The sequence below is a fragment of the Cervus elaphus genome, chromosome 5 (genome assembly GCF_910594005.1).
Source record: "Cervus elaphus chromosome 5, mCerEla1.1, whole genome shotgun sequence".
NCBI lineage: Eukaryota > Metazoa > Chordata > Mammalia > Artiodactyla > Cervidae > Cervus > Cervus elaphus.
The window spans coordinates 3,578,876-3,600,466 of NC_057819.1; the positions used below are offsets into that span (position 1 = coordinate 3,578,876).

At 49.9% G+C, this 21,591-nt stretch overlaps 1 protein-coding gene across 2 annotated transcripts in view; it reads right to left on the bottom strand.

Moving 5' to 3' along the window:
- The window catches only part of OSBP2 (oxysterol binding protein 2), a 120,446-nt gene extending 100,841 nt beyond the window's left edge, over window positions 1–19,605 (bottom strand). Inside the window, exon 1 of one of the 2 annotated variants that reach the window (XM_043901331.1) lies at window positions 18,596–19,605. In XM_043901331.1, coding sequence (XP_043757266.1) covers window positions 18,596–19,251 — 656 coding nt within the window. In that variant the 5' untranslated portion in view covers window positions 19,252–19,605. Of the gene's footprint in view, window positions 1–3,499; window positions 3,576–18,595 lie in introns of those variants that run through there. The other variant, XM_043901332.1, reaches the window with a different exon arrangement.
- Window positions 19,606–21,591: the final 1,986 nt, after the last annotated feature.

Consider the following 21,591-nt stretch of genomic DNA (forward strand, 5'->3'; position numbering starts at 1 on the left):
ACTGCTTCGGTCGTGTCCAATTCTGTGACCCTATGGATTATATAGCCCACCAGGCTCCTCTGTCCATGGGCATTTCCAGGCAAGAACACTGGTGTGGGTGCCATTTCCTTCTAGAGAATGATAAAGTAAATGTAGTATATTAACAATTTGGGGAGGGACTTCCCTGATTGTCCAGTGGCTGGGATGCTGTGCTCCCAATGCAGGGGGCCAGGGTGTGATCCCTGGTCAGGGAACTGGAGCCTTCATGCCGTAACTAAGATCAAAGATCCTGTGTGCTGCCACTGGGACTGAAAGTGAAAGTGTTAGCTGCTCAGTCATGCCCGACTCTTTGCAACCCCATGGACTGTAGCCCACCAGGCTCCTCTGTCCATGGGACTCTCCAGGCAAGAATACTGCAGTGGGTTGCCATTCCTTTCTCCAGGGGATCTTCCCAACCCAGGGACCCAACCCGAGTCTCCCACGGTACAGGCAAATTATTTACCATCAGAGGCATGTTTGCTGCTGGGCCTAGTAGCAGCCAAATAAATGAATACAAATATTAAGAAAAATAATTGAGGGATCTGAGGGGTGGGTACTATTTTTGTAATTTTAAGTTTGAAATTATTTCAAAACAAAAAGTTTATTTTAAAAAATCTGAGAAGTAGCAACAATTATATTGAATGGACTCTATTTGGATCCTGAATTCTGAAAACTGTTAAAAAAAATTTGTAATCAATGGGGGAAATTTATTATAGGATTATATGAAATAATGTGTGTGAACCTTGTGAAAATTGTAAAGAACCACAGAATTTAAAGAAACTTTCATTAATAAATATCCATTGAGTGCCTACAACATTTTTAATTTTTAAAAAATCAAAGGGGAAATTTTAATATTTACTGGATATCTGATAATATTAAGGAGTTATTGTTAAATTTTTAGGCATTTTAGTGCCATTTAGATGAATTTTTAAGAAACCTTCACCTCTAAAGAGATACCCAATATTTATAAATATTCACTATTATTAAAATTATTTTTTAACTTAATTTTTGGAGTTAAGTAAAAGATGTCTTGGACTTACTTCAAATTTAAAAAAAAATTTTTTTATGTGGACCATTTTTAAAAGTCTTTATCGGATTTGTTACAATACTGTTTCTGTTCTTTATGTTCTGGTTTTGGGACAGTGAGGCAAGAGAGATCTTAGCTCCCCGACCAGGGATCGAACCTGCAGTCCCTGTGCTGGAAGGTGAAGCCCCACCCACTGGACTCCCAGGGAAGTCTCCATGGGACTTGACTTCAAATGAAGTGAGCGTGGGGAGGCCTTACAGTAAGACTCGCTGACACTAGGTGATGGGGTATCACCTCCTTTTATGTGTTTGAAAATTTCCATCGTAAATAAAATCCATTTAAAATCTATCAAATTTTAAGTTCGTCCCTCCTGGGTATGCTGATGGCCAACAACAGCGCTGAAGGACTTTGCGGACGGGTCCTTGTGAGCCAGCCCAGGAACGGGGCTGTGTGCCAAGTGTCTCCTGAGCGAGATGACGGGCCCCTAGAGCGCAGGACAGGATCTATTTTAAGCTCAGTCATGAGCCTACACAGAACAATTCAGGGTACTTGAACAGATTTAATTTTTTAAATCATCACGTAATCCAAGTAGCTGCAGTCACGATCTACAGGATGTCCCAGCAACCTAGATTCTTCCTTTAACAAGCTATCTCTGAGCTTAAAAATTCAGCAGCACTAAAGCATACCCCTCCCCCAAAACGCCACATCAAGCAAGTGAAAGTGAAAGTCGTGTCCGACTCTTTGCAACCCCAGGGACTATACAGTCCAGGGAATTCTCCAGGCCAGAATACTGGAGTGGGTAGCCGTTCCCTTCTCCAGGGGTTCTTCCCAACCCAGGGGTCAAACCCAGGTCTCCAACATTGCAGGCAGATTCTTTACCAATTGAGCCACAAGGAAAGCCCACATCAAGCAAAGGAAGCTCTAAAAAAGAATATCAGTTACCAAGACAAGAGGAAGACTAAAATGTCACATAAGAAGAAATTGGAATTTAACACACTATGACAAATCTTGACAGCGTATTAAAAAGCAGAGCTATCATTTTGCCAACAAAGGTCCATACAGTCAAAGCTATGACTTTTCCAGGAGTCATGTACAGATGTGAGAGTTGGACCTTAAAGAGGGCTAAGCGCCGAAGAATTGATGCTTTTGAATGTGATGTTGAAGAAGATTCTTGAGAATCTTGGACAGCACAGAGATCAAACCAGTCCATCCTAAAGGAAATCAGTCCTGAATATTCACTGGAAGGACCGAAGATGAAGCTGAAGCACCAATACTTTGGCCACCTTATGCAAAGAGTGGACTCACTAGAAAAGACTCTGATGCTGGGAAAGATTGAGGGCAGGAGAAGGGGGTGAAGGCATGAGTTGGTTGAATGGCATCACCGACTCAGTGGTCATAAGTCTGCGCAAACTCCAGGAGATAGTGAAGGACAGGGAAGCCTGGCACGCTGCAGTCTATAGGGTCACAAGTCGGACGTGACTTAGCAACTGAACAACAACAAAGGACAATTACAAATTTAAATGTAGGTTATGAGTTTACTGATGGTGAGACATGTAATTTATTCAGGAATTCTACTTCTTCCCTTCATGGCCTCTGGTGTTATAGGCGCTGACATTAATATTACATGAAATAATCTTACATAAAAGTTGACTCCCACCCAGCTTCAATGGAGGCAGAAACAGCAGCTCAATTCCTGTCAAACCATGACAGCAGCCTGCAAAATCAAAGTTCCCACACCATCGTCATGGACTCCCAGAGGCTGAGTTCGAAACAACCATCACCCCTGTGCACGTTCATTCTCTCCTTCAGTCAACATAGCAGGCCAGGCCTCGGGGTCCGGTCGGTGAGTAAGACAGATGCAGTTAGGGTCTCTGTGGGACAGTCTCTCTCTCCCCCTCAGCATCCAGCAAGAGTGTGTGGCCTTCTGGGACTTCCTGGGTGGTCCAGTAGCTAAGACCTCACACTCCCAATGCAGAGGGCCTGGGTTTGATCCTTGGTCAGGGAACTAGATCCTTCCCACAGGCCACAACTAAGAGTTCAAATGTCGCAGCTAAAGACCCCACATGCCGCAATGAAGATAAAAGATCCCGTGTGCCACAACTAAGACCCGGAATGGCCAAATCAATAAAGATTCAAAGAAGAAAAAAGAAAAGAGCACGTGGCCTTCTGTCTCTCCCCCAGCATCTGGACTGAGCGAGGGAAGGGTCCTGTCAGCAGAGAGGGTTGTCCACACAACACAGTCCTTCGGCTCCAGAAGGACAGTCCACAGCGTGGCTACCCCGGAGAGAGACCTCTGGTGTCTTCTCCATCCTCTGGCAAATCCAGCCTGCTCTCCTTGACCGGACCAGTTAAACAGGAGTGTGGGGTTACACAGGAGGCTCTCACTCCTTAAGCATTCACTGCCCGCAAAACTCTTCCATTCAGAACGTCCCCGTCACTTATGAAAGAGCTTACCAGGTGCTTCTTCCCGCGTGCTCACTCCGGGATCGCTCCCCCCGGGGAAAGCCAGCAGCCATGCTGAGGACACTCTGGACGGGCCCACGGAGCTAGGAGCGGAGGCCTCCCGTCCATGGCCAGCACCACTTGGCCTGGGAGGGAGGAGGGAGTGGCCTTGGAAGTGCATCCTCCCGCCCTGGTCAAGCTTTCAGGTAAGCGTCGCCCTCATGAGACCATCCCCGGCCAGAGCTCCTCCAGCTAGCCACCTGCTTGTGAACTCCTGACCCACAGACACACTGAGGTGCTTACCACTGTTTTACGCCACTGAATGTTGTGCAACTGTCGTGGAACAATAGAGAGGACACAGGATGCTAAGTCAGTCTCTCTGAAGATGAACAGTGGGGCCACATGGACGGGGGACGTCCAGCCGTTGCAGGGCAGAGAAACACCCCCAGCGAGGAGAGGTGCTGTCTGGAAACCCATCTCAGATCAGTGGAGGAAGGATGCTCCAACAGAGTTATCTAAGGAAGCCCAGCTTATCTTGGGAGGTGAAGGTTTATTCTCTGCCACCTGAGAGATTTGCTCAAGGCTGGTGCTGAGGGGGCAGAAACGATACCGGAAGAAATCAGTGTATACACGCTACCAAGTGTAAAACAGACAGCTAGCGGGAAGTCCTGTATAGCACAGGGACCTCAACTTGGTGCTCCGTGATGACCGAGGGTGGGGCAGGGGTTGGAGTTCCGGAGGGAGGCGATATATGCCTACTGGAGAGCTGACTCACTTCGTCATAGAGCGGAAACCAACACAACGTTGGAAAGCAACTATACGCCAACAAAAATGATAAATGAAAAATAAAGAAGTCAACGAACAGACAGATGGTTGGACGAGATGACCTTTACCTTCCTTTTCTACCTGGACACTCTCCCCCCACACCAGCTTCCCAGGCCCCGATGGCAGGTCTGTGCAGTGCGTGGCCAGCTAAGTTACTGAACGCTGATCTAATGGGCGATGGGTCTTCTGGGAGGAAAGAGATGAAATATGATCTACGGTCCTGGCCTCGAGCAGCTGCACATGCACACAGATGACACGTCGCCATCACGTACAAACTAGGACTGAAGTGCGAGGGGGAGCGGGTGGGCTGCGGGCTTGCTGGGCTAGAAGGCCCCCACGGCAGGTCGTGAAGCTGACTCAGGAGGGAGAAGAGGCACCACAGGAGTCTGCTCAGAGGCCGAGAATGTCGTAATCCCACGTCCAGGAGGCACGGACTCGGTGAACTGACAGGCAAAATAAAGTCAAGTTTAGGACAACTGCGGGACTCAGATGAGGAAAATCACTCTGTTCCTGCATCTGGCAAAATAATTTAATTTTCTAAAAGTGGAAAATTCAGGGCAGTGCCTTCCTTGTCCCCACCCAGCCTGCTCACTAGTCTCCCCAGACTGGGACCTGGAAACGCCATTAGCCCTATTCCCACGCTCCCCTGGGCTCAGGGCAGGGGCCTCCGCTACCCCGAGACCAAATCCAGTATCAACAGTAGGAATAAAGCAAGACGAGCACCTGGATGCCGCTGCTGCAGCCCCAGAGAGCTCCCACGGGTCTGTGCAGGAGCAGGGAGGCCAGAGAACCCGGGATGCCCAGCAGAAGCATCCCTCGGCTCCTCTGCCAGCTCAGCCACCAGCTCCCGGCTGCCTGGACTCTGACCTCCAAGCCACTGAGTCGACAGACCTGCGCCCCTCGATGTGCCAAGCTCAGTGCCAGGCATACATCATTTCTGATAGCTCATCTCCCTTTCTTCCAGTTGGTCGACCCATCAAATTATCAGGAGGCTGGGGCTGGAAGGAACCCTGGAGTTCACCTTACAAATGAAGAGTGTGATAGCTGAAAGGGAGGTTGGAGGTTGGGAGCTTTTTCCCCCCCCCCAATTCTTAAAGTCCTCCTTGAATTACACTTACATGCCCACGTCCTTTGCCATGGGGCTTTGCAAGATCACCCACTGGAGTGGGAAATGGGCGAGTTCCCACCCCACCGACACTGAGTGGGGTTACGTGCTTGGACGCAGCCAGTGAAGTGTGGACAGGAATGAGGGTGCACGGCTCCCTCAGCCCACAGGGCAGAGGAGGGAGCAGGGTGTCATTGGCTGAGGCACAGCTGGAGCAGATACACAAACAAAAATAACTGCCCCCCTTGCTTTATTTTTTTTAATATTTTTAAAAATAATTTTTATTTATTTGGCTGCACCAGGTCTTAGTTGTAGCATGTGGGAGCTAGTTCCCTGACCAGGGATGGAACCCAGGCCCCTTGTATTGGGAGTGCCGAGTCTTAGCCACTGGACCACCAGGGAAGTCCCGACCCCCTACTTGCTTTAAACCTCTGGGTTTGGGGGTGGTCTGCTCTGGGGCTGCCTGATCCAGGAGGAAAGTGAAGTGAGGACCCAGCTCTAACTCCCTCTCCTGATAGGACGGTCAGACCCGGTTGTTACTATAGTGTGACCTTGGAGGACGCGGTCAGATGACCCTGGAGAAGCAGAGCTGAGGCTGGTCCTGCGGGTGAATGGGCTGCACGGGTACGGGCGGAGGGGAAGGTGGAGAAGGAGGCTCCAGTGTGGAAAAGCAGGCGCCTGTCAGCAGCCTCTGTGGGCAACCTCAGGGTCCGCTCCTGATCTCCGCCCGCCTCCTCTTCGGCTACCGCAAACACTGTGTGAGAAGAAGGCTCTGCAGCTCGTCACAGCGGTCTTGAGAAGAGAGACGCGACCGCAGAGGTCCATCTTCTTGGACTTCACTTCCCACGGGCCCTGGGGACAGAGCCGCAGCTGGACCTTGAGGATGACAGGTTGTCCTGTTCAGTGAGTGTCCGCGTTTTCCAAAAGGGTTTGGTTTCCACCTTCACATATGCGGTCAAATGATCTTTGACAGGGGTGCCGAGACCACTCAATGGGAAAAGGACAGTTCTCGTCAACAAATTTGTTGTCGTGTGCATGCTTAGTCGTGTCCAGCTCTTTGTGTGACCCTGTGGACTGTAGGCCGCCAGGCTCCTCTGTCCGTAGGATTCTCCAGGCGAGAATACTGTAGTGGGTTGCCATTTCCTCCTCTAGGAGATCTTCCCAACCTAGGGATCGAACCTGCATCTCCTGCGTCTCCTGCCTTGCAGGGTGTATTCAATACCACTGCGCCACCTGGGAAGCCCGCTTCAACTAATGGTGCTGGAAAAAAACTGGATACTGTATCCACATGCAAATAAATGAAATTGGACCCTTAACTTACACCATATACAAAAATGAACTCAAACTGGATTAAGGACCAAAGACAACTCTGGGTCCAGTGATCAGAGCAGTAATGCTGAAAATGTAGTCTCTGGATCAGGTCTGGTCCGTGCCTGTCTGCCCTGCTCTCTTGGGACGCTCCCTCTGAGGGGAGGCAGCCCTGAGGGAAGTAGCCTGTCTGCCCTGAAGCCGCTGTGCAGTAAGGATGCCCAAACCAGCTGTGTGGACAGAGCCAAGGAGAAGCTCTGAGACCCTGTGGATTGAGAGAGATGCTCGGCCAGCCTCCAGATGCTCCGGAACCTGCCATCCCAACCGCAGCCACCAGCTGACTGCAGCCCCACTTGAGGGCCTGAGCCAGAACTGTCCAACCAAGGCCTTTCTGGATTCCCACCCAACAGAAAACCGTGGGCAATAATAAAACCATTGTTGTCCTTTTAAGCCTCAGAGTTCTGTGGCAGTGGATAATGGGTAAGCCCAATGCATGTAGCATGTAGGCAGCTGACCTTGCCAATGGTTTCAGTGTTTAGCTGATGACAAAAGGTCCTGCTAAAAAAAAAAGTGAGGGGGCCCTGCTGTGGGGTCTCATGCAGGGACTGACCCTGAAGATGGGCAAGCCAGGGTATCTCCTGAATGAAGGGAACTGGTGGGAACTGAGAGGAGACAAACGACCCCGACCATCTCTTCATGGGGGAGGCTGCCCACTTGCAGGTCTCCCAAGTGGGACCCGGAAGTATCCACACCAGGGAGATCTGGAGGGACGGCTTGTTTGGGTGGGAAGACAGAACTTCTAACACTAAGAGGACAGGCTCCAGTGGTGGAATTCCAGAAAGTGCTGGGTTCAGATCTTAGCTCCGCCACCCACTAAGCAACACCAATGCAGTGGGACAAACCCTGGCTTTCTCATTTGTTACCAGGACATAATGACAACCTTTCTCCCTGGGTTTGTCATCAGATGGGATGACATATGGATAAACACCTTATACACCACTAGTGACAGTTGCTCAGGCGTGTCCGACTCTTTGAGACCCCATGGACTATACAGTCCAGGGAATTCTCCAGGCCAGAATACTGGAGTGGGTAGCCATTTCCTTCTCCAGGGGATCTTCCCAATACAGGGATCAAACCCAGGTCTCACGCGTTGCAGGCAGATTCTTTACCAGCTGAGCCACCATGGAAGCCCTATACACCACTAACCACTGTTCAAACACAGTCATTAGTGGAATCTAAGATAGAACAGGGTAAAAATACAGGGTACTGTCTCCATCACAATTTTTGTGTCATGCGTTGAAGTTTTCTCTGATGACTCAAAAACCTTAAGTACAGCTAGGAACAGCCTCTGCCCAGCTCATGAAGACATCGGGCAAACAGAACACTGAGGTTTGTACCTCCGCTTCCCTTCCTTTTAAAGATTCCTGCAAGTCGAAGCAGGCTGGTGTCAAGGCCGTTTCCTGTTTTCACATGACTCATTCTAGCACCTGCCAGCCTCCCAGTTGGAGTACAGTCAGAAACGGCTGACGCCAGGGCTGGGCCAAGACGAGTACAAAGAGAGCCTGGAACATCTTTTCAAGCCGGACATGGGACGCTATCAACAGCATCAGGGTCCTTTCCAGAGGACTCCAGAAACAACCGAAGAGGCTGCACTAGGCAAAGAGAAGGCCGGATGACGTGAGTATCAGTAAGGACTATGCAGCAGTGGGTTGACACAGCATTTATTCTGCCTTTCCTGGGTGAACCGTATCCTTGAGTAACCCAAGCAGATGAGGGTAAATTTCTCTTTATAGAAGTATTCCTGCTAATAAGTGAGGAAGAATGATAGAATTAGGTTAATCTAAGACTGACTGCTACCACCTGCTAACGTCAAACACCGAGGAGTCACCGGACATCATGAGCTCCTGAGGGAAGAATACGTCACCACCTGATAAGTTTCTAGCTCCATCTACCAAGTTAGGGAACTACAGAGGACACGGGAACGTGTTAACCTACACAAAGAGGAAGCAACCAGCAAAACTAGAGGGACACTGTTTTAACTTTTAAGAAATTAATTAATATATTTGGCTGCGTCGGGTCTTAGATACAGCACTCTGGATAGTCACTGCGGCATGCAGGCTTCTCTCTAGTTGTGGTGAGCGGGCTTCAGAGCACACGAACTCAGTTTCCCCGTGGCGTGTGGGACCTTAGTTCCCCAAACAGGGATCAAACCCACATCCCCTGCATTGGAAGGCAGATTCTTAACCACTGGACCACAGGGGAAGTCCCACAGACTGTGGGACAGTCTATAGGCAGACCTTATTTAGGTCCTGATACAAACAAATGTATCAAAAAACCATTTATGAAAAAAAAATTTATGGCACTTGAGCCCACTGAAACTTTGAACACTGACTTGATATTTGATGATAATAAGGAATTATTATTGCTAATTTTAGTTGTAACAATGGTGCTGTGGATATGTTTTTTAACAGCCCTTATCCTTTAAAGAGACTTACTGAAATATTTACAGGTGATGTATGATAGTTGAAATTCACTTCAAAATGGTGTGGGGTTAAGGGTGCTGAGATGAAATGAGATTGGCCGGGAAGTTAGTAATTGTTGAAACTAGAGAAATGGGTGAACACGGGTCCATTATCCTACTCTCTACTCTTATAGATGTTTTAAACTCTTTATAACAAAGAGTTTTAAATGTAAATGAATACAGTGAGCTCTCAATATCATCACATATCCTTGTCTTAGGATAAGCCTTCAAACTAAGAAGCTGGGCCATGTGCAGCTTCTGTGAAAAAAAAAAAAAATTCACCGGCATTTGGGAATCTACAAGTACAAGGCACTATGCCCAGAACCCCAGGGGACACCACAGAAAGAAGACAGCCCCATGCTCTGCGGGGAGGAGACGGACCAACAGCCAGCTAACAGGAGTACACGGCCAAATGACACAACACACAAGGGCCATCAGAGGAAGGATGGCTCTGCCAGCCCAACTCATTGCAGGGGGATCCAGGCAGGTTCAGGCTGAGATGACCTGGAATTCAACTGCCTGGCTAGGCTGCCTGCAGCAGTGGGGAGGGTTGTGCTTGCTGGGAGGTGGTGGGTGCAGAGATCTGAAGGGAAGGGTGAAAGGCATGTGGCTGGCAGAAGGAGAATAAGGTGAGTTGGGCAGAAGCAGAGTTGATGACAGAGGAAGGCGGGTGGAGGAAACTGATTGGGAAGGGCAGTGAGAGGTGAGTCCAGGGAAGCCACAAACTCTGAGTTATAATTAGGAAGACAGAGCGTACTGCCGCTTCAGAGGACAACACAGTCTGGTTCCCAGCAAGCTCAGCGAGGCCATCTGCCCTCTTCTTGGTTTAGGCAATGGCCCAGCAACGCAGATCAAAAGGTGTGAGTCAAGATCGTTAAACCGGCATTGGAGGCACAGAGCTGTGGCTGAGCATGTGACAAGGGGCCAAGAGGAGTGAAGCTAAGTGATCAGAACTCTGAGAACCTTTAAAAGTGGGAACACGCAGGATAGAGCCGCTCGTAAAAGAAAAAAAGCACATGGTACCCAGCGTGACCCTAAAACTCGCTGACAGTTTGCTTCAAGTGTGCAATTACAAAGGGAACCTCTTCAAGCCACATCTGTGTGGTGACACCTGGCATGTGACTCAACACACATTAAGCTGCCAATATCAATTTAGTTTAGGGGCATCTCTCATTATCTCCTCTCCGCATGTCAGCATCCAGAGTAGTTGTCCAGGAAACAGGCCCATTTCCTCCATATTTTGTTCCCTCCTGGGATAAACAGACATTGATCTTGGTTTAAGGAACCTCACGTCCTTTTCACAAGCCTGTCTTTCTTTATTGACATCTTTTGCCAACTGCATCCCAGAAGACTACAGGAGGTGTGAAAGCCATAGGCTTGAATATCCAGCCCCCTGGGAAGCCCCACAGCCCTTTGCCTGAAGCCGCTGGCCTCTTACTGACTGGCCAGGATGGATGCGGAGACTGGCCAGGAAGAGAATTACTACTGAAACTGGAGAGTGGGTCCCTCCTCCTCCACCCTGTGGTTTCACGATGTACACGTGCCTGTCTCCCGTGCTGCCTTGTACACTGTTGGCCCTCAATAAGTGACACAACCAAAGCTGCTGTGCGTTCGCCGTCACCATGCTGCAGACTGTGTGCTGGCTCTGATCCTGGATTAACAGACCCTCCCCGAAGAAGGTACAGGGGTGTGCAGCAGCGGAAGAACTCACACCAGACATCTCACCACAGGTGCAAAAGGGAAGGAGGTCCTGTGGAGGAAGGAGGCCCATGTGGCCAGTGTACCCTCGTCCTGGGTAAACCCAAGTCACCGAAGGGCCTCGGGGAAGGTCTAGGTCAGAAAAGTGCCTGAGCTGAGACGTCTCTGGTGGTCCACTGGCTAGGACTCTGCACTCCCAATGCAGGGAGCCCGGGTTCGATCCGTGGTTGGGGAACTAAGATCCCACAAGACACATGCACCCTCCCCGCCACCAAAATTTTTTTAATTAAAAAAAAACAAGGAAGATGCCAAACTTGACCACAGTGTCCCTTTGGCACAAAGCTGTCTGCAGAGGTGCCCACACAGCAACCCTATAAACTCCCAAAGGAGAAAGATGTGGTCCTTAGGTCGGTCTGGGGCCATTATGGATATTTCAAGTGCGAGAAACCCACAGTAGGTGGATGCTAACACAGGGGATGGAACTGCTGAAAGAGATTCCTGGAGAGGACAGGAAAATATAAGGCCCTTGGGGCGGGCAGGTGGCGCCACACCAGGGCCCCCGTCCAGGGCAGAAGCTGGGGCTGGGACACCAGGTCAGCAGAAGGCAGACCTGAGCCATGATGTGGCACCAGCAGTGGGGAGGAGGGGTGGACGAGGGGAAGAAGACAGGCAGGGCTTGGCAGTTCCATCTGATGTAGGGTGAGGGCGGCAGGAAGCAGCAAGTGTGACTCAGGTTTTCAGCTATTCACAGAAAGAGGGTCAGGAAAAGGAGCGGGTTATGTGGGGGAATTATAATTTGTGTCACTACACTTCGCTAAAAGATGCCTTCTCCTTGGAAGGAAAGCTATGACAAACCTAGACAACATATTAAAAAGCAGAGACGTCACTTTGCCCACAAAGGTCTGTGTGGTCAAAGCTATGGTTTTTCCAGTACCCATGTACGAATGTGAGTGTCAGACCATGAAGAAGGCTGAGTGCCAAAGAACTGATGCTTTCAAATTGTGATGCTGGAGAACACTCTTGGGAGTCCCACGGACTGCAAGGTCAATCCTAAAGGAAATTAACCCTGAATATTCATTGGAAGGACTGTAACTGAAGCTGAAAATCCAATACTTTACCTGATGTGAAGAGCTGACTCACTAGAAAAGATCCTCGTGCTGGGAAAGGTTGAAGGCAACAGGGAAAGGGAGCAGGAGAGAATGAGATGGTTAGATAGCATCACCAACTCAATGGACGTGAATTTGAGCAAACTCCAGGAGCCAGTGGAGGACAGAGGAGCCTGGTGTGCTGAAGTCCATGGGGTCCCGAAGTGTAGGACATGACTTAGCAACTGAACAACAAGAAGACCTTGCTAAGAACACTGACGTGCACTGTCTCCTCCAAAACATACTGCCAGTCCTCTTATAGGCTCTCTGCAACACCTTTGTGCTAAACATTAAAGAAATGTGTACACATTTTCAACCTGTGCATTCCTTCCCAGCTTCCTTATGGTCTCATAATATAAAACACTGGATGATATTTCAAATTAAAGCCGAATCCAATATAATAAGGCCACCTTCTGAGGTGGATAACCTAGTGGCTTAACCTGAAGACTTGCACTTCCAACTTCATGTTTTCGGGGACATTTTGCAACTAGATGGTCTTTTCTAGCTCCATCCTTTAAGCATCACCTAAACTGACATCATGGAGCAGGAAATGGCAACCCACTCCAGTATTCTTGCCTGGAGAATCCCATGGAAAGAGGAGCCTAGCAGGCTACAGTCCATGGGGTCGTCAAGAATTGGACACGACTTGGGTGACTAAACCACCACCAAACTGACATCAAAAAGACTGTCTCGGGGGATTAAGATAAGACTGCGCTTTCACTGTGCAGTCACATATAAGACTCTACTTTCACTGATGAGGACAAGAGTTCAATCCCTGGTCGGGGAACTAAGAGCCCACAAAACTTGCAGTGCTGCAAAAAAAAAAAACAAACAAAGTAGCCATAACCAAAATGAATGGGCATGACTGTGTCCCAGTAAAACCTTATTTTAAAAAATACTAGGCTTCCCTGATGGCTCAGTGGTAAAGATTCTCCCTGCCAAATCAAGAGACTCGGGTTAGATCCCTAATGCCAGAAGACCCCACACGCTGATGAGCAGCTAAGCCTGTGCACCACAACTATATAAAAAATACTGTCTCCAGGAGAGTTTGAGATTTGGCCTCACTGGAGGAGTTCTCAATCCAACCTACAGGCAAAAATGTCTTGGCCACTACCCTAAAAGTGGGCCCGGTTCACCATGTGTTCAGTGGGCTTCCTCGGCTGGAGGACTTTCAAAACTTGCTTTCAGTTGACTGGAGCCTTCTTTCTTATAGATTCAGACTAACTTCCTTGGTCCTGTAATCAATAACTGGCTTCACCATTCCTACCCACAGATTAGCCTGAACAATAATAAATTAAAACATTTTGGGGGGACTTCCCTGGTGATCCAGTGGTTAAGAACTGGCCTTGCAATGCGGGGAATGTGGGTTCAATCCCTGGTTGAGCAACTAAGCCCACTCGCCACAGCGACTGAGTCCATGCGCTCTGGAGACCATGTGCTACAACTCGGAAGTCTGTGCACCAGCGAAAAATCCTACACGATGCGACGAAGATCCTGAGTGCCACAACCAAGACCCGATGCAGCCAAACAAATATTTCAAAAAAGTTTTTGTTTCATGATTTGCTTGAAATCATTTCCCGGGAAGCAAATGTCATTTCTAGTGTTGCCGAGCAGGCAACTTGTATAGAACAAAACAGACTTTTGTTTAATCAAATCAACTGTGTCATTAATGTGGATAAAGATTATGTTTGAAACACCCTCACCGTAAGAACTTGTTGGGGCTAATACCTTTGAAGAGTCAAAGTCGCTCAGTCATGTCCAACTCTTTACAACTCAATTCTATGCAGTCCAAGGAATTCTCCAGACCAGAATACTGGAGTGGATAGCTGTTCCCTTCTCCAAGGGATCTTCCCAACCCAGGGATCGAACCCAGGTCTCCCGCATTGCATGCAGATTCTTTACCAGCTGAGCCACCAGGGAAGCCCATACCTTTGAAAATTCTGCATTATTTATGAATTCTTCCCTAATTTCAGGTAGTTACACGTTCCCTGTGAGATGAGAACTGGGGATGAAATTGTTTAAATGGGAACTAACAACCAAAAAAAGAGCACAAAACCACATTTCCTTTATTGGTATTCAAATATTCAAACAGATACATGATTAAGTGTGTCGGGCAATAGAATAACCTTGCCTCCTGTATTTATATTCCTAGCACATTGTTGGAAAGAAGTAAAAACCTGCCAACAAATACCCAGACCTCCCAGAAATGTTTTCAGTATGTGACAATATTTACAAAGAGCGTCTTGTTAGTCCTGATAATATGAATGTTACTAAGCCCAGTTGTTGGCACTGTGTACTTTCTCCCTTGGAACAAACTTGACACTGAATGAGCTTTTCCAGCAAAATCTAGGACAGTAGCACTCGAGGAAGCCAGACTTAATGGAGAAATTCTAATCCAAACCCCCACTGATTTTCTATCAAAGTGAAAATAACTGAAATGCAGGTCAAGACGACGATGCAATACTAATTTAATTGGCAAAATCAACACTGACAATACCAAGAGCTGCAAAAGACAGAGATCCACAAAAAGCTCTTATTTGTTCCCAGTGGGACTATAAACCGGCACAACTGCTCTGGAAAAGAGCTTGGCGTTCACATTCTCCACAACCCAGTGATTTCACCTGCAAGGACTCCCGCACGCATTCAAGTGTTTCTGTAGTCACCCATCAAGAGGAGAGGGCTTCCCAGGTGACTCAGTGGTAAAGAATCCACCTGCAATGCAGGAGACACAAGAGACGCAGGAACCCACTCAGTATTCTTGCCTGGGAAATTTCACAGACAGAGGAGCCTAGCAGGCTGCAGTCCATGGGGTTGCAGAGAGTCAGATACTACTAACTGACTACTACTAACTGACTGACTACTAACTAACTACTAACGTACGCACTAACAAGAGGGGCACACACAGGTAAAAGGTGCACTTTCAACCCGGCTGTCACAACGCACCCAAAATCAGCCCCCCCAAATCATATGTCGGACAAGATCCCTTTTCACAAAGTTAAAGATGGTTGAGGGACTTCCCTGCTGGTCCAGTAGCTAAGACTCCACGCTCCCAGTTGCAGGGGTCCCAGATTCGATCCCTGGTCAAGGAGCTAGATCCCACATGCCAAAATTAATAGCTGGTGCAACCAAATAAATATTTTAAAATGAAATAAAACAAGATTTTTAAAAATAAAATAAAAATGGTTGAAATGAAAAACTTTTTTTTAATTGTATATAGATGTGCGAGTGCTTAGTCGCTCAGTCGTGTCCGACTCTTTGTGACCCCACGGACTGCAGCCCACAAGGCTCCTCTGGGATTTTCCCAGGCAAGAATACTGGAGTGGGTTGCCATTTCCTTCTCCAGCATACAGATGAGATAAAACTAAATTTAAAAAAAGAAAGCGGATGTTGATCAGGATTTGGAATGATAGTTATCCTGGAGAGAGGCAGGCTGGAGCATAGGATCAGGCAAGGAACACAAGAAATGTCCAAACCAGGCTTTGCTCAGTTTCAAAACAAACAAACAAACAAAATTTACAGTTTTTCCAAAAGGGAAACTACCAAGAGAAGCAGCTCTGGTTCCTTCCTCAGCAGCCACATCACCCAGCTGACTCTACCAGGCCCCTAAGGAAAGATCATGAAAGAAATGGTAACTTTGGGGATTTCCCTGGTGGTCCAGTGTCTAAGACTCCATGCTCCCAAGGCAGGGGGCCTGGGTTCAAACCCTGGTCAGGGAACTTAGATCCCACACGCTGCAACTAAGAGTTTGCATGCTGCAACTAAAGATTCTGCATGCCACAACTAAAAAGAAAGAAAGGAGATCATGAAAAAGGAGTTCTCTCAATCTGTTTGCAACTCACAAGCACCAGAATTTGCCTCTATTCCAGCCACACACAATTAGAGAGCCAAGGACCTGAGTGCAGATGGAGGCCCAGATAACCCACCCTGAGCTGTCAAGACTGTGAGCGGCAGGCCTGGAGGGTGCTCAGCCTTGAGCCCAGCAGGCAGAACGGCCAGGCCTGGTCTGGAAGGCAGGATTCAGACCACAAGCAGGGACAGCAGAGTGCTGTCAAAACCTGAGGCACTGGGAGGCCTGAGGAGAAGCAAAGTGTCTTCCAGAAGGCAGAACTGGAGCGCAGGGGAGAAGTGAGGCGTGATTCCACTGCAGAAGGGCCTTTTCTGCACTTGGAGACTAACTCGGCTTCTGTGGCACTGGAGACACTGCCTTCAGGCTGGGCACCTCGGGAGACACCACCCCTGAAGCTCACTATTCAGCCTCAGTTTCCCGTCCTATAAAATGGGACTGAGAACATCTGCATGGCGGGGTCATATGGGGCTAAAGGAGGGAGAAAGCTGTATAAACATCAAGGATCGTTCATCCCACCCAAGCTACTGGAGCAACAACCTGGCCCACCTTGAAATCTAGAAACATCCACGAATCAAACTACAGAGCTGGACTGTGCAAACACACACACAAGGAAACTTGTTCCCGCCCCTTCCTCTCCCCTAAACCAGTATTTGTCCCCTCAACCTAATCAGCAAACAAGAAGAATTTTTCTTCACTACCCAGAGAATCTAGACATTTCAAGTTACCTTGAAAGGCCAACTGTCTATACATAGTTATTAATATCCTAAAAGAAAGGGGGGGGACACTTTTGTTCTACTGATTAAAACAAAACAAAAACACATGAGGTCAGGTTTTCCACTACAACTAGGCCTTCCTGCCACGGTGGGACCCTAGACTCATAAACATTACCTTGACCCCGACTACTGACCCTCAGTAGTACCTGGGAAGACACAGATAACTCAGAAATGCTGAACTCAAGTTTGAACTGGCGTCAGTCCTCACATCTGGGACAGGCACAGACTTTGGAGCGCAAAGGGCCCAGGTCAGACTCTCTCTCCACTGCCTACCTGGTCCAGTGGCTCTGGACAAGACACGTCCCTCTGGTAAACCTCAGGACTCCTCATTTGCACAAGAAGACAATCCCAGAACCCACCTCACAGTGTGATTTCGGGGATGAAATAAATGAACATAAGACAGAGAGTGTGGTCCACAGTCGACATGCCCTATGTGTTACGTCCTTTACCTGTAAGAAGACAGGGTGACACTTCTTTATAGCAAATCATCGATGATCTCTATCACTGCATGCGTAGGTGAATGCATACCCTACACACCAGACAGGGTAGGGAAGTGGGATAAAAACATCATTTGGAAAAGGATCTCGTTTTGCTCAGTGGCCTAACTCTGAGAACACTCTGTCCTGTGATGTGTATGGTGCAGCGAGTGGGCCGAGGGGCACCACACCACCACAGGAGACGGTCGCGTGAGGAACACAGGTCAGCTTTCCCCCCTGCCGGGAATTAAAGACAGCGATCCCCACTTTGAGCGGGAACCACCGCTTAAGGTCAGCAGAGGTCCCAAATAATCTAGGGTATTACAGATTCAACTATCCTCTAGAAGCCGTGTTCCAAAAAGGCTAGGAAGGGCCACATGAATGCTCCAGTGGGTAACTGGAAGAGACTGCCCAGCTGAGTAAAGTGAGCAAAGTGACCTGAGTTTCAGAAAGGCAGGGCCCTCCTGTTTGCAGTGACAATGAAATCGTGCTTCTCAGACTGCGGTCCTGAGCAACATCACTGGGAACTCGTTAGAAAAGCGACTCTCAGGCCCTCCTAGACCCCCTGCCGCAGAACCTCAGCAGGATGGCCGAGCAAGGTTTCAACAAGCCCTTCAGCAAATTCCAATGCGTGCTCAGGTTGGAGAATCTATTACGGTAGAGACTGATCTAAGATCTCAAAGTTTAAACCATCCGTCCCCAGGAAACATACCAAGGCAGCCTTCAGGATCTTTCCCCCTTTCAATCCGTTTCAGTGGAATACAGTGTTAGCTATCTCACCACTAGACTTCAATTTTGAACCCCATGCTGCTTCAAGAATAAGAAGGCCACAGTGGGACGCTTCCCTTTTCTCTGTTGAATGTCAAGATGGGCTCCTGAAGCGTCTGACTATGCTGAGTCTGCTGTGCCCTCAGGCCAAGGCCGGCAAACAGCAGACACTAGGGAAAGTGGGCAACAGTCTGACTCACTGAGGAGGGAGCAGGAGGAGCCTTTCCCACATGTGGGTCCTAGGGGCTGAACAAGGTTACTGTCCCCCTCGGCCCCTAATACAGTGATTTTAGCTCCTCAACTAAAAAGCTCTTGTTTCAAGGATGTTGGGGTTTCCGACTCTGGATAGCTGCCCCAGGTCCCACAACCACCAGGGCCAGAGGGGTCCCCAGGCCCCAAATCACTCCCTCACTCCAACCTTCCTGCTCATTCCCCAGACCCAAGCTTGCCAGAGGTCCTGTCCACAAGGGGCTCCCCTGCCAGAGTTGAAAGTTGGCCAGAGGCATTATTTCTCCTGCTGGAGTGCCTGTTCCCAAACATCCTGGGCCAGTGGTCACACCCTCCAACCCTGGATGCTCTCTGTCACCATGACGGCAGCATCACCACCCTTCAAACTCAGCCCTCACCCTGACACCTCCATACCTGTAGTAAGACAGGAGGCCATTGCTGAGCACGAACCAGCGGCGCTGGTAGCCCTTCAGGTAGTTGGTCCACTTGAGAAGCCAGCCCTTGAAGCTGTCCAGAGGAAGTGAGACCACGGGGACAACGCACGGAGAGCTGCTCCCGGGCACTACCATCCCCAGGTGTGTCTTCACCTGCCCCGGGCGCGGGGCCTTTGATGCCGGCAACAACCCTGACTCCGGCTTGATCAGGGGCACGCTCCCCACTGCCGGCCCCAGCGCCGGCACCTGCTCAAAGGGGGCCTTGGTGGGGGGCCCAGGCCCCGGGTTTGAGCCCCACTCTTCCCGGGGCCCCAACCCGGTCCCCAGCGCCGGCAGCAGTTCCAGTTCCTGTCTGAACCCTGGCCTGGGCTCAGACATCTTCTTGAGCTCAGGCTCCGATCCTGGCGCCCGCTCAGAAACTGGCTCCGACACCTGTTCTGACACCAACTCCCGATGAGGCTGGGGCACCGGCTGCGGCTGAGGCTTGGGATCCGGTCCGGAGCCGGGCGTGGGGGCGTTCATGCTCGGCGCCGCCGTGTGGCAGGACAGGCAGGGGACAACCGTGAAGAGCGACGACAGCCCGCGGGAGCGGCCGCCGCAGCCGCCTCCTCGGCACAGAGCGGCCGCTTTCCCCATGGAGCCGGCCGACCCGAGCGCGGCCGAGCCGGGGGGAGGGGGGACGCGGGAGGCGGAGGCCTGGGGCGCCGTCACGAGCGCGCGGCGGGGGCGCGCGCGGGTCCCTCCGCGGCCCGTGCGGCCCTTGCGCCCCGCGCCACCCGCACCGGCTCTCCGTGGTCCTCGCGGCGCGCAGCCGGCTGGACTTGAACCCCCGTCCTTTCCTTGAGTCGCCAGCTCCCGGCTCCCGGACTGGCCCTCGGAAGGCGCTCAGGAAACACTTGTGGGGCGAGAGCTCGGCGAACCGGCGACACAGAAGGGCCGGCGCGCTTCGGTCACCAACCCTGCCTGCGCCCCAACCCGTGCCAGGCGCTAGGGGAACAATGATGAATGCGGAGCCCGCGGGCTCCCAGCGCAGCTCTGGCCGCGGCCCCGCGCCGGCTCTCCCCGCCTACGACCCGGGGTGGGGTCGGGGGCGGGGCGGGGGTTCGCTCCACAAAACCCAGAAAATGCGCCCACAGCACAGGGGCCCAGCCGGATGACGCTAAAAGCTGAGGAGGACGCCCACCGCGCCCCCCGCCACCCCATAGCAGCTGTTACCTGTCTAGGGGCCCCTCTCCCTGCAACCAGGCTTGGGGCCAGAGCCACCGCTCACCGACCTACTGGGTCAGCTAGCCTCTACTTCATCCAGGGCACTTCGCTGCAAGTGGCAACAAAGTTCAGACTCTCTAAAGGAACAGAGAGAGTTTAGTGAGCCCAGCGGTGTAGTACAACAAAGACCACCTCCAAAAGAGAAGTTCCGGACTCGGAGCTCCTGGACACCCCTGGGGAATCTTGGCTGGCCTCTGTGAAGCTTAGCCTGTGGAATTTAACGTGTCTGTGCATTTTTCTAGAGAAAAGGTCCCTAGTTTTCATGGGCTTCCCAAAGGAGTCTGTGATCCCAGAAAGGTTAAGCACAACTGATTTTAAAAAATCTATCCCCCCCCCCCAAAAAAAAAGAATCTATCCCAAAGGGAAGGTCATGGTTGCCACAAACAAGCGGAAATACAGCTTGATAGGTTGGGTATTGGGCTTCCGCCCATACTCCTCCAGACCAGACCTCTGTGCAGGCTCCCTTCTGCTGGTCCTTACACACCCCTCACTCACTGTCCATTTCTGATCTTGTGACAAAACCACCTGTGCAGGGACCAGCCCCCTACTCAAAGTGATGGCGGAGGCTGAGCAGACTGGAAGGTCCTAGAAACAGAGGATGAAGACATGCACCCGAGCGTAAGTCCTACCATCTGTACTGGTGACTCTGAGAGCCCTTCCTGGGACACCTGCCCCTGAAGGACTGATGGCCTTGCTGCAGGTTTTTGTGAGCTCTAGGGTGCAGAAGCCTACCCATCTTGGTATATCCCACAAATACTAAGATGGGCCTCAAACTTCAATGTGCTGAGTCAAAGAAAAGTGATTGCCTCTTGGGGACCGTGGGTAGAGGAGTGTGCAGGCAGGGAAGGCAGTGGGGGGCTCTCTGCATTTACAACATTTTGAATATTGAATATTTCAAATAATTCAAGATATATGAATATTTTAACCAAGTGTCTGTTTCACCTGTTCAAAAATGATGTTGCAAATCTCTCCAGGGAAGCTTACTATAAATCCGGTTTTCCATCCCCATCTCCCTGGGACTCTGAGTCGGTAGGTCTGAGGTAGAATTCAGAAGCCTGAATTTTAGTTTTTAGTTATTTATTTTTGAACTCACCATGCAGTATGCAGGATCTTAGGACCCCAACCAGGGATTGAACGCATGCCCCTGGCAGTGGACGTGGGAGTCTCAACCACTGGGCCACCAGGGAAGTGCCTGGGAGCACACATTTTAATGAGTTCCCCAGGGGTTTCTGAGTGGGTGACTCTTGGACCACATTTGTTTTAAACGTTTTTTTTTAATGTGGCGTATTTTTAAAGTCTTTATTGAATTTGTTACAATATTGCTTCTGTTTCATGTTTTGTTTTTTTTGACCACCAGGCATGTGGGCTCTTAGCTGCTAGACCAGGAACCAAATCCACACCTCCTGCATTGGAAGGTGAACGCTTAACCACTGGGCTACCAGGGAAGTTCCCATCATGGACCACATCTTGATGGGCAGTGATGTGGAGGGAAAATCTTGGGCTTTGGGAGTCAGAGCCACTGAAGAAATCCCAGCCCAACCACTCTCATAGCTGTGGGACCTTCAACCACTTCACTGAGCTTCCTCTTACTCATCGGTGAAATGAAAATGAGGAAAATAATCCCTGCCTCACAGGTTGACAGTAATAGAATCATGTATGTAAAGCTCATTTAACATAGTAGTTCAGTTCAGTCGCTCAGTCATGTCCGAC